Source organism: Mus caroli, unplaced genomic scaffold (genome assembly GCF_978045245.1).
Source record: "Mus caroli unplaced genomic scaffold, Mus_caroli_1 scaffold_15, whole genome shotgun sequence".
NCBI lineage: Eukaryota > Metazoa > Chordata > Mammalia > Rodentia > Muridae > Mus > Mus caroli.
The window spans coordinates 56181597-56194821 of record NW_028227270.1 but is presented as its reverse complement, the minus strand read 5'-3'; the positions used below and the strand labels follow the sequence as shown (position 1 = coordinate 56194821).

Genomic DNA, 13225 nt, shown 5'->3' with positions numbered 1-13225 from the left:
GCACACACACACACACACACACACACACACACACACACACACAAAGCCATTACATTTTCATTTTATTTTAATTAAGGAAATAAACACATCAGTTGAAAGGATGGCAGGTAGTTGTGGCACTGCTTTGGTAGAAGCAGAAAAGGGGACAGAGAAAGGGAGGCTTCACAACCTGAGGAATAGCTCTAGAGACAATGTCAGCAAATGTCTTCACCACAAGAGTCCTAAGAAGCAACCATCAGACAGTTGAGGGCTGTAGAAACATCTAACTGCACTGCCCTTGGGGCCTGGCTGAGCCCAGCTATCTTGTCTCTCTAAGTTTCTTCTCTGAATTTCTTTTCAATTTCTTTGTGGAATGGGGGTGGAGCCTTCCTAGTAAGTCCTATGAACTAGATGACAGCCTTATAATAAACACAATTCCTGCTGAAGTTCTTTAAAATTGATTAAGAGGCTGTTGCAGGAACTGAAGAGATGGCTCAGCAGTTACAATCACTTGCTGCTCTTGCAAAGGCCGCAGGTCCAGTTCCCAGAACCCACATCAGGTGACTCACAACCACATCAGTTCCTGAGGATCCAGCATCCTCTTCTAACCGCTGTGAGCAACAGATATGCATGTGATACACTCAGACACATACACGTGAAACATTAATACACATAAAATTAAAATTATCCTTTTTTAAAATGAGGGTATTATAAATATAATTTAGAATTTAGAAATATAAATTTCTAAAACTGATGCAAGAGAAATAACTTGAATTTTTTTAAAAAATTTATTTATTTATCTTATGCATATGAGTACATCACCATTGCTCGCTTCAGACACACCAGAAGAAGGCATCAGACCTCATTACAGATGGTTGTGAGCCACCATGTGGTTGCTGGGAATTGAACTCAGGACCTCTGGAAGAGCAGTCAGTGCTCTTAAAGGCTGAGCCACTTCTCCAGCCCTAACTTGAATTTTATAACCACTTAAAAACAAAAACAAAATACAAGTGTTGCCAGGCATAATGGCACACATCTTTTGTTTCAGCATTCAGGAGGTAGATGGATCTTTGTGAGTTTGAGGCCAGCTCAATCAACATAGTGCCAGGACTATGTAGAGTGGCCCTGTCTCAAATTAAAAAACAAAAAACAAAACAAACAAGCAAACAAAAACAACAAACAAAAACACCAGGCATGGTGGTGCATGCCTTTAATCCGAGGAAGACAGAGAGGCAGGCAGTGCTCTGTGAGTTTGAGGGCAGCCTGGTCTACAGAGTGAGTTCCAGGAGAGCCAGGGATCTGTTACACAGAGAAACCCTGTCTCAAACAAGCAATCAAACAAGAGAGAGAGTAAACATACAAACATATTATAATAAGGCAATAAGGATATCAACATGTATTTTAAATTGTCCCACAAAGAGAATTCCAATCACAGATTATCCTCTGAGTAAATTCTATCAAAACATTCCAAAAAAAAATCAATCATTCCAAAATTGCATAATAAAGAAGAAAAGGAGGACAAGTTCTCTCTTTTTATGGGAAGCCTATAACCTTGACACTTCAGACTCTCTAGAGAACACAAACACCATCAATTAGTAATAATGCTGGCTATCAGGAAAGAGCCATGACTTGGCAGTTCTGTTCTTACAGATACTGTCCATTTACATGCCTGTTCTCTCAGAGACAGGGACAGACATAAGAGAAACATGAGTGTCTGCTGACAGAAAAAGGCATAACCAAACTGGAACATACTGGAATGCTATAGTAGCGTGATAACGGTGAGCCCTTACAACACTGAAAAATCAGTGGACCACTTTCAGCAAAGGTGAATATTTTAAAACAAGGCCAGATGGAAAAGGTAAGCTGGAGATTGGGGTAACTGGCATCATACATATTAAGGAGAACATCCCTGCTGAGATAAAACAGACCTACACAGAGCAAGGGGAAGAGGTGGCGATCTCAAAGGCCAGGCCAGGACAATTCTTTTCCTTGTGTTGGTGACTTTAACTCTGGGCCATTTCCTGCAGCCACCAGGTCCATTGCCTTCAGGATGAGGTCTGTTCTTGTCTGCTAGACTGTGGGTGGGGAGTCTTCCTAAATGCTGGGGAGTAGCCCCCAAACTGCCAGGTAAAAAGGAATGAAAATAATGACCTTGAATGGTAGTTTTTTCTTCTGGAATTCTCTGGCCATCAACAACCAAGAATTCCCATCAATCTAACAAGAAGCTAGACTCTATACTATATTTTGGGCTATAGTTTGATGAATAAGAGACCTCAACTTCTGTTGGGTGACATCAGACCATATCCGTCTCGTAAAGAACAAGCTGGCAGTGTAGTCCAACATTGAAATTCAATGCTAGCCTTGCTAGCAGGCTTCCTGTTAAGGTGGTACTCTTAACTGGTACTGTAACACATACACACACCACACACCACCTCACAAGAACAACTGAAGTCGACATTCATGGCCACCCCTGAGGGCTGGCAACAGGCATGAGGCTTCATACCCTGAGAACCTTTATGAAGAGCAGAGCTGTCCACATGTCTATGCTAGAATCACAGCTCCCCAGAGAGAGGTGTGCTGAATATCTCACACTAAATAGACTCTGTGGCATATCTTGAGTTGGTTACTAAGAGAAACTGCAGACCTTTGAAAACTAACATTTCTAAAAAAAAAAACAAACAAAAAAACAAACAAACACACAAAAACATCCTTTTGTAAAAATAGACAAAGTAATTAAGTCATTAATTATTACAAAATAAAACAGAGGGCTGAGGAGATGGCTTAGTGGTCAAGAGTTCACACTGCTCTTGCAGAGAACTGGACTCCGGTTCCCAACACCTACATTGGATGGCTCCAACCACCGGTAACTCCAGCTCCAATTCAGGGACATTCATGTGTACACAAACACAACACACACATAAATATCCATAAAGGGAACGTAAGATACAGGCAGAAAGGCTTCTCTCCTCACACTCAAACAAGCTGCAGTGTGACACTTGCCCAGCAGGGACCACAATGACTGCTTCTTAGGAGACCCTCATCTGTATCACTGATTTCCTGCCCCCCTTCCTCTTCTCTCTATGCCTTACATAAAGTTCAGCCATTTTGCCCCCTTGTGAGTCTCCTACGCGCACGGCTTAGGATGGTATGAAATCTATGTTCTTTTACATGCTATTTGACTGTTGTCGGTCTATCTCGTTTACTGAAATATTCAGCCTTCTGAAAGAAAAGAGTCCCTTTAGGATACCCCACCACCATCACCAAAGGCATGAATTGACCCAAGCAGTGGAGGTGCTCGCCTTTAATCCCAGCACTAGGGAGACAGAGGCAGGTAGAGCTCTGAGTCTGAGGCCAGCCTGATCAACAGAGTCAGTGTCAGGATAGCCAGGGCTACACAAAGAAACACTGTCTGGGAAGGAGAGGAGAGCAAAGTTGAGAGCAGGGTATAGGATCACAGGCCCTCACTGTTGCTCAATGGGCAGAGGCTAAACCTACAAGGAAAACTCAGATACCAGAGGTCCTGACAACGGCGGTCCTCTCCTGAGCATGTGATCAAGCAGGATGCCACAGCCTTTAAGGGACCTGGTTCTATGTCCAGGATAAGGTGAGACACCCACCCTGGACCACCCGGCTTGTATGGTGGTTTCTTTTACGCAGAGCAGTCTGCTTGTGGCTGGTAAGGGACTGTGGTGCAAGGTTGCAGGGCTCACCAGACGGAAGGACACACAGCAGAGCTCCAGCCCCCATCATCTGAGAACTCTCTGAATGTTATCAAAGTCCCTTAATACTGTCAGTCGAGTTCTTAGCATCTGTATCTATATATAATTAAGGCTTTTCTTTGCTTTTTCTTTAAAAAAAAAAAAAAGACTTACTTATTTTTGTTTCATGTATATGAGGCGTTCCTGTTGTTTTCTTTATATCTTTCCCAATCTTAAACATACACAGAACTATCGCCACTCTTCTGGGAAATGCAAATTAAAATAGGATTTCACCAAGCAGTTTTAAAAATAAGATGCATTGACAAAAATAAAATATCAATTAGGAGAAAAACCACCATAAACCCAGGCAATTCTGGGCCGACGGAGTCCCCTCCCCCACCACTTCTGAGAGCTGGAATCTGTCTCAAAGGTGACTTAAGAATGAAGGACTTTTGTCTCCCAGTTTACTTCATCAGCTTCCCAAAGGGGAAGTTGTCCATTAAATGAAAAACAATTTGCATTTTCAGCACAAAGGGTGCTCTTTGCCTCTGAGCTCCGGCCTCTCCTTGGTGGCGCCTTTTCCTAGAGAGAGTTTCCATGAGGCATGTGAAGTGGTTTGGACCAAAAGCGGCTCAGACAGCACTGTGCTGTCTGGGCAGCATTGTCCCCTTTGTCTGCTCAAGCAAGACTCAATCTTATTCTGAGAAAGTCGGGGCTGACGGGCCCCATATGCGGGTCTTCAGCCCCTTTTCAGGGAGTTAAGCCCCCAGAAGCAAGGCCTTTCCCAGAATGCACTGCCCACTGGTCCGGGATCTCTGCATCGCATGCTGGCTTGAATGGGGGCCTGGGTCAAGGAAGGTGCTTGTGGCTGCTAATCTACACCCGGTGGTGGGAGCGAGACAGGGCTTTCTCTGTGTGGCAGAGAATAGAAGACAGGGCTGGAATTCAGGTGCAGAAAGAGGAGACAAGGGCTTTAGAGGTGGAAGCCCACCCTGTGCCTCCGAGCCCAGCCCTTCCAAACGTGTCCTCGCCGCCCCCCACCTGCTTTGCTTGATACTTGAAATTCCTTTACCAGGAGGCAAAGCCTCTCCGACCACTTTGAAGATGAATGTGGATTAAACTAAAATGTGCGCAGCAGAATAGGCTTCCGGAAAGCCAGAGAGGCACATCCCCCACTCCCACCCCCATTCCTGCCATTAAGCACTACTTTGAAATTTCCAGTTATTTAATTAAACTGGAGTAGCGGATAGATCAGAATGTGAACCAAATCCCAAGGAAGCTCACTTTCTGTAATCAAAGGATCAGAAAAAGGGAAGCTTGGCGAGAGTTTAGTGCAGGGACTGGGAGAAGGCTCGGTGGGTAAGGTGCTTTGGGTGCAGTCTGAATTCCCAGCCCCCGCACGACATTCACAGCTGGGGAGGCAGAGACAGGTGGATCTGCAAGACTAACTTGCTAGCTCCAGGTTCCAAGAGAGACCTTGGGGAGAGAGGGGAGGAAAGGGGGAGGGAGAGGGAGATTTCTATAAGCCAGACAGGTATTTCAGGAACTCCACGAGAAGAAACACAATGGTCAAGGTCAGAAAGATTGCTGGAAGAAAAAAAAAAAAAAATGAACACAGCGAGCTGTCCACAGACATCTCTGAGATTCCCCCTCCCCTGCTCCAACGTATTTTTCTGTCTGTTGCTTAGATTAAGATAACTTCTACAAGTTCGCGGGTTCTTTATTTGGTCCATTTCATTCTACTATTAAGCTCATCCACTGAGTAAAATTTCTTAGGCAGAAATAGTAATGCACATGTATAATCTACTGCCCTAGAAGTGGAGGCAGGAGGATTAGGCATTCAAGACCATCACATTGAGTTTGACTGATGAAAAGCCATGGGAAGGCTTTGTCTACAGACCACACACACACACACACACACACACACACAAACAAACACACTCATACACTACCAACAAACAGACAAACAGAACAGAACAGAAGACGCTCGCTAAGCAGGGAGGAAGTGGCTAAAGCTTTGTGAGACATGTTGAGGAAGAAATAGCAGAAAGAAAAGCATAAGTGAGTCCCAGGTATCCATTCTCCAGGACAGCCTGTTCCATGTGTCACCCTGAGTAGATCATGGTACCCAGGCATGTGGCAAACATTAATTATTCCATGTGTTTCTGTGAAGTGTGTGTGTTTCTTTTATTATTGCCATTTGATTTTTATTTGTTGGTCTTTGGAAAGAGGATCTCATGGAGTCCAGGATGACCTCGAAGTTACTATGGAGCTGAAAGCAATTTCTGCATCTTCTTCCCAAGTGCGGGTGGGGTTATTGGTGTGTGCTGCCACTCTTGTCGTGCAATGTGCATTTAGTTGGGAAAAACATATTCAGAAGATTTAAACTTAAGTATTTGCCCTCCATGATGTAGGAGAACCTCACCCCCCAGATCTGCAGCCTTCCATTCAACTCTGCAGTTCTTGAATGCACCAGCTTCCAGAATAATGTGAACCAATTTCTTTTTTAAAAGACCTCTCCCCAAATATACATACTCTGTTCTCCTCTCTCATCTACTCTTTCTCTTCCCCTTCCTTCCTTGTCCGTAATTGGTTTGATTTCTCTAGAGAACCCTAACAAAGTCTCCAGTGAATGCACAGAGAGAGAGAGACAGAGACAGAGACAGAGAATATATGTGAATATCTGAAATAGCCTGAAAATATCTGAAAAGGAAACACAATTAAATTTCATTTCTTTTATGTGTATGGGTATTTGGCCTGTGTTAGTTTCTGTGCACCATGTGCACACATCACCCTTGGAGGCCAAAAGGAGGATGCCTGATCCCCTTGAACTAGAGTGATAGATGTTCATGAGCCACCACAAGGGTGCTGGGAACCAAACTCAGGTCCTTGGCAAGAGCAGCAAGCACTCATAATGAGTGAACCATCTTTCCAACCCCTTCACAATTTAAACATTCAATGCAAATAGAAGTTAAACTTGGAAAGTCTTCTCTACACAGCATTCTGCCCTCCTCGTTCTGTTTAGATCAGATGAGAATGCTACCATCTCCCATTGATTGACATGGATTCAGCCAATGATGGTCAGAGGTCAGAATATCTGGTTGGTTCTCAGCTGTGGAGTCCAGATAATCCCATACTGAACCCCTTTCTCTGAAGCAGCGGTTAGCCAGAGAGAAAAATGGACTCTCCGGAAGGAAGAAAAGCCTGCATGGGCTCAGGAAAAAAAATCAACTTTTAAATAAGACACAAGATGAAAAGGTTTGTACAGAAGAAGAACGCAAGAATTAGTCAAGGGCAGAACAGAACATCAGGCCATGAGGCTCACAGAGCTCCTGGTGCTGGCAGTGACTCAGAAGCCCAGTGATGATATATCATTTCATCTGCCAGATGATGTCAGCAGATCTGGTCAGGGTGAGCACTGACTTTCCCATCCAGCCCCCAGTCCCTGACTCCTGACCCTTGCTTTATAAGATGGTAAAAGAATGAACAGCTCATGCAGCGTTGACTTGGGATCTCTAAGTCAGTCGGGTTAGCATAGATTTGAGGGAAGAATGGGGAAATCTGAAGGAATCCAGGTAGCTCCTCAAGACACAGAGCTCAGAGGGGAAGACCACAGATCTGAAATAGGAAATCAATGTATAAAATGTGACACAGTGTGTCTGTTTTCTGTCACTGTGATAGAGTACCTGAGATAAACAAGTTAAAAGGCTTAAAGAATCACTTTGCCCCAAGGTTACAGGAGTGCCTAGCAGTGGCCAAGAACCCTTTTGTTATAGACCTGGGGTGAGCAGACTTAGCAGGGTAAAGCTACTCACTTCAGGGTAGTTGGAAATTATACTACATCTCAAAAGCCCCATTCCCTTCTAGGTCTACTCAAGGTTCTACACCACAGGTAGGTAGGCACCACAGGTCATAAATGTGCCTTTACGGGGCAGTCAAGCTCCAAGTCAAAGCAGTGAGAGAGACATCATTCTGAGTAAACAGTTTTTTATTATATTTAGTGTATGTGCATGAGTGTGGTGTAGTTTGGTGTGCTGTGTGTGTTATGGGGGTAGGGAGGAGTGTGTGTAGATGTATGTGCATGTGTGATGTAGTGCGTGATGTGCATTTATGTCTGTATGGGTGTATGTTTGATGTATTGTGAGTGTATGGGGGTGTCTGTGTACCTGTGTAGGTGTGTGTTTGGTGTGCTGTGGATGTGTATGTATGTGGTATAGGATAGTGTGGGATGGGGTAGAGTGTGTATGCGTGTGTGTGTGTGTTGTGGGATGTGGACGTGTGTGTGTGTGTGTGTGTGTGTATCATGTGGGATGATGGTATGGAGTGTATGTGGTAGGATGTGAGTATGAGATGTTGGGGTAGAAGGGTGGGGGATAGGTGTGTGTTTATGTATGTGTGTGTATGTGTGTGTGCGTGTGTGTGTGTGTGAGAGAGAGAGAGAGACAGAGACAGACAGAGAGAGAGAGAGAGAGAGAGAGAGAGAGAGAGAGAGAGGACAGACAGACAGACAGAGACAGAGACACAAAGAGAGTCAGAGAATGCATGTGTGGAAGTCAGAGCACAACCTGCTTGAGCTGGTTCTTTCCTTGCATCTTGGGATTAAACTCAGGTTGCCAGGCTGGGCATCACATGCTTTTACCTCACCAACCCTTTCTTTTTCAGTTTTTGGTAACAGAAGACACCCTGCTTTGGAAAGCTGTTGCTGGGCCCTCTTTCTAGTCTCTGCAGTCAAATATGACCACTCATCAAGGACCAGCCTGTACTGGTTGAGAGGATATCCTTATATGAATTAGGATAAGTACAAAGATGACCAAAGGCTACACATTTTCCTCTCGGGGTGGAAACCGGGGACAGATGCTCCAGGCCAGCATCTGGAGCCTTTTAAATGGTGTACATCAGATGTGTCACACCCAAAGTGTATATATAGTGGATCCAGGACACCTAGAGCAGCCATATCACACAGTGTGGTTTATTGTGACTCTAGCCTTTGGGATAGAGAGGTAGGATTGCTGTTCTGAGCTTTGCAGGCACTGAATATTTGCACCTCCTCAAAATGTACATATCAAAACCCTAACCCTTACCTTTGAAAACAGCCAAAGATGCTGTCTTCACATGCTATAAATCAGCTCTCAAGGGTAGAGCCCGTGTTGTAGTATTAGCGCCCTTAGAAGATTCCCAGAGCTTGGTTGCTGATGGCCCACAGAGAAGTTTGCCCTCTGTAGCCCAGGAGGAGAAGTGAGCACCCTTCATGGGGCCTCTGAGCCTTGGGGACAGTGAGATGTCTGGACCGTCCAGCTTACAGCAGGCGACATTTGTATGAGAACTGGATAAGCTAGAGTGGCAGAGCTTACTGCGAGTCTCTACAACTCACTAAGACCACAGGAGCTTGTGTGTCCACAATTCCATCCCTCCACATTCGCTGAGACCCATTCCCAGCTTTATAAAGAATGAAGAAAAATTAGGGAATTAACCTAAAATTTCTGGTGAGGAAAAAAAAAATGGCTGAGTCACAGGCCTTCCTTTGAGAGAATATCACGTTGCCTCTTAAAGATAATATTTTGGGGGGCTGGACAGATGGCTTAGTGAGTAGCACTACTTGCCACCAAGTTCAGTGACCTGAGTTCAATCTGCAGAACCCACTTGATGGAGGAGAAAATGGACTTTGCAGTTGACCTCTGACCTCTACATGCATACCATGGCATACACACATAGACAGACAGACAGATAGACACACACACACACAAATAAATATACGTGAAAAAAAAAACATAAGTAAAACTAAAGACAATATTTTTGATATAAGGAAATGCTAACAACTAAATATAGCTTTTTAAAAAGCAATGATGTATATGACATGGGATTTGAAAGGAATTTGGGGGAAGTTGGCAAGTTCTGAATATCTGTCTGTCTCCCTTGTTTAGGAGACTAGCTCCTCTCACTACGGTTTTACAGTATTCTTTATCAAGACTTACACACTTTTTTTTTTCTGTGTACACACATGTAGTGTGTGTGAGAGTGTTTAAATGCTCATGGGCTCACATGTATGTGCAGGCTAGCCTAGCACGCATGTGGCTGCTTGTGCGTGTGGAGACCTGAAGTTTCCTTTTTAATCATTCTCCAATTAATTGACTTTGGCAACAACTTTTGCTGAACCCAGACCTCATTAATTGTCTAGTCTAGTTAATCAGTTTGCCTGGGGGAAATCCCCTGTCTCAGCCTCCCCCCAGTGTTTTTGAAACAAAAGCTATACTTGATACATCTAATCTACATAAATAAATTTTGAATTAGTATGTTTCCTATTAGTATAGGATAAATAAAAGGGATATATTTTCTTACTTATTTTGAGACAAGGTCTTACTATGTAGCCCTGGCTTTTTTGGAACTCACTATGTAGACCAGACTGGCCTTGAACTCACAGAGATCCTCCTGCCTCTGCCTCCCAAGTACTGGGATTAAGGTGTACACCACCATGCCAGACTGGGTTTACATTTTTAAAGGTACTTTTTTTTTTCTTTTTTTGGTTTTTCGAGACAGGGTTTCTCTGTGTAGCCCTGGCTGTCCTGGAACTCACTTTGTAGACCAGGCTGGTCTTGAACTCAGAAATCCACCTGCCTCTGCCTCCCAAGTGCTGGGATTAAAGGCGTGTGCCACCACGCCCAGCTTTAAAGGTACATTTAAGTATCTAAACACTATGGTACAATTTCAACCAGAAAACACCAAATGTCCCATGAATTCCTAAAGCCTTAATGGAGGTACTGGTACCTTTATGTGTCATTATTTGTTGGCTGGCTAGATTGTTTTAGACAGCACCCAGAGTTTAGAGAGATGGCTCAGTGGTTATAAGCACTTACCGCCTTTGCAGAAGATCAGAGTTTGGTCCCTAACACCACATTGGTGGCTCACAATCACCTGTAACACCAGCTCAAAGGGATCTGATGCCCTCTTCTGGGTATGTAAGTGGCATACACATATAAACACACATGAACACCTATAAAAATAAATCTTTTTTTAAGTGTCTAAGGGATGAGATTATGATTTTTTTTCAGTCTACTCTCATACTAAAGGTATTTTACTTTTTAAATGAATGTCTATAATCTTTGTACACAGGAAAGTGTTGGGTAGGGTGGATGCTTATCACAAGGGAGGGATCGTTGCCTGGAGGGTAGCTTCAAAGCTAGGCTGGTGGAACTCACCTGTAGTCTCAGCTACCTAGAAAGCTAAGGCAGGAGATCCATTTGAGGTCAGCCTGTGAGACATGGCAAGAACCGGTCTCCAAAATCCATACCACAAAAAGGAGCCACCTCACCTCAAATGAATAGGCTTTCCCGATGCCATCGCCTGCTCCGGTAATCACTGAAAGAAACAGTGACAGCCTTGAAACAAGAGGACACATCTTCAAGCCTCTCTCTCTCAGTCGCTTGTATATCTCCGTCTAGAACGCTCAATACCACAAAGCCACGTTGCTCCACTCCAAGGTTTCCAGCCTTTGGTAACCTGGATAGAACACTGTAAGTGAAGGGTGAAGGGCTTTTCTGTTTTGTCTTTGGTGTGTGTGTGTGTGCTTTTGGAGGGATCTGTGAGTCTAGAAAACACACTATGAAATGCAACCAAGCACTAAGCCAACAAGTATTTTATCCAGGCTTGGGGCAGTACAACCTTAGCAACTCAAGGGCAAGCATGTACCCTGTCATTGCTTCATTCCTGCCCAGTGCTCACCCTATGAACACCTCAGGGTTCCTGCTGAGAAGTGCAGACTGGCCACTCCCCTCCTCCACCCCATAGGTCCGTGGCCCTCAATGCCTGTGGAAGATAGGGAACCTGGCAAAGAGGACACAGGAATGTTTATGGGGGATGCAGGGACCTGAGGACCTTGGATAGTTAACCCCCAATACCACTATCTACTAGTACCCAACAATTTCATAGGCTTTCAAGCCCTTCGTTTCCAAAATTGGAGACAGACAACCACAATTACAAGTTTCACAATTCACCACAAATATACCTACCTGCCCCTGACCTTGGCACCAAGCATTAAAGGGCACACATTTTTTTTAGACACAGTTTTTAAAATATTCATTAAAAACCCACTATTTTTATTTAAAAAATAACAAAAAGATTCAAGTTTATTGAGCATAGATGTCAGTATTCTTTTTCTCTGGGTATCTTCCAGCCTTGTTCCTAGAGTTTCCTGTTCTCTATGTGAAATCTGTTCCCTCCCTGGTTTGTCTGTTCCTAACGACATCGCATATTTCCTCATGGAAATCTTATTCATTCTTAACTCTCAAACAAGCTAACATTATACCTTTCACTTTGAAGCCACAGAGTTTCTGGCTGCATCTTAACTGCTCTTTGGGGAGTGTTCTTAGAAGGGCTAAGTGGGGCAGCAGCTGTGCAGAGTTCTAGCTGCACAGAATCTTGGGCATTTGATTGTGCCTGGTAGGGTATTCAGATCCAGAACACACAAGCTCAGTGGCTTAGTAAGTAATAAAAGCAGCAAACACATGTGTGTACATACCATATACTAATACACACATGTACATGTGTGCATACACAGTGGAAGTGTAAGAAGCATCCATTAGAAATCCCTGGGTCCATCCTAAACAATTCTCATATGGTCATTAAAAAAAAAAAATCCATGAGAAAGTTTACAAAGTTGCCAAGTTTAGTGAATAGAGGCACAGAGTGCATTTTTAAAAAATAAATTAACATTTGGATTTTAAAAATTTTTGAAACTCCCTTTAATAAAATGCAAGCACACCAGCCAAGGGTTTAGAAATCTGGAAATCTATAGGTGAGAACTCAGCACCTCTGCCTGGTTTATTATTGGTATTATTAGAAAGACTCCAAAAAGAAGTAAATCTAGCAAAGCAACGGACACAAGGGAAACCTGGGGGGCAGTCCCTTCCCCATCTCCTGATCCATACCTTGATTTTCCAGACAGTTCTAATTCCACACATGCTGTCTAGTCACACCATTACATGTTGTGCGGAGTCACAGAGGCATTCTGAGACGTAAGAATAAGAGAATAAGACTCGGAGAATCTTCTTACCTGCCCATTGTCCCATTGATCGCAGGAAGGAGCTTGGCAAAGTCTTGCAGAACCTCAGAAAAAGGTGCTGGGAGAACCTCATGCACTTCACCAGGCAAACCAGGCCCACGAACAGCCCTGCAGCAATGAAGAGCTTCTCCATGGCCTCCTCTGGAGCTGTCTTGCTGGAGATGCTGCTGGGACCTGGTCTTTATTCCCATGTGACTCCCAAGGCAAGTGGCCTGGGAGCCCGCCAGATCTCCTCTCAGGAGGCTCTGGGTGTGTTCCATGTATCCGGGAGCATTTTAGATTAGAGAAACTTCTTTATGTAACCTTGTGATTCACAGGCATTTGAATCAAGTATTCCTAATAATATCTTTACAGCATGGTTAGGCTTTTGTGACTGTGGAGGTACTGGGTAAAGAAGACAGTAGACTTGAAGACAAGTGAAACCCAGAGAGAGGAAACAGAGCATGCTGGGAGTCTCCAAAGAGACTTGGCCTTATGACTTGATCTCCAAAGG

At 44.0% G+C, this 13225-nt stretch overlaps 1 protein-coding gene across 1 annotated transcript in view; it reads right to left on the bottom strand.

Moving 5' to 3' along the window:
* The window catches only part of Hsd17b3 (hydroxysteroid 17-beta dehydrogenase 3), a 31718-nt gene extending 18812 nt beyond the window's left edge, over window positions 1–12906 (bottom strand). The window contains exons 1-2 of the mRNA XM_021180785.2: window positions 12724–12906; window positions 10984–11030 (exon numbers count right to left, since the gene is read on the bottom strand). Of these exons, the coding sequence (XP_021036444.1) occupies window positions 10984–11030; window positions 12724–12865 (189 nt within the window). The 5' untranslated portion in view covers window positions 12866–12906. The remainder of the gene's footprint in view (window positions 1–10983; window positions 11031–12723) is intronic.
* Window positions 12907–13225: the final 319 nt, after the last annotated feature.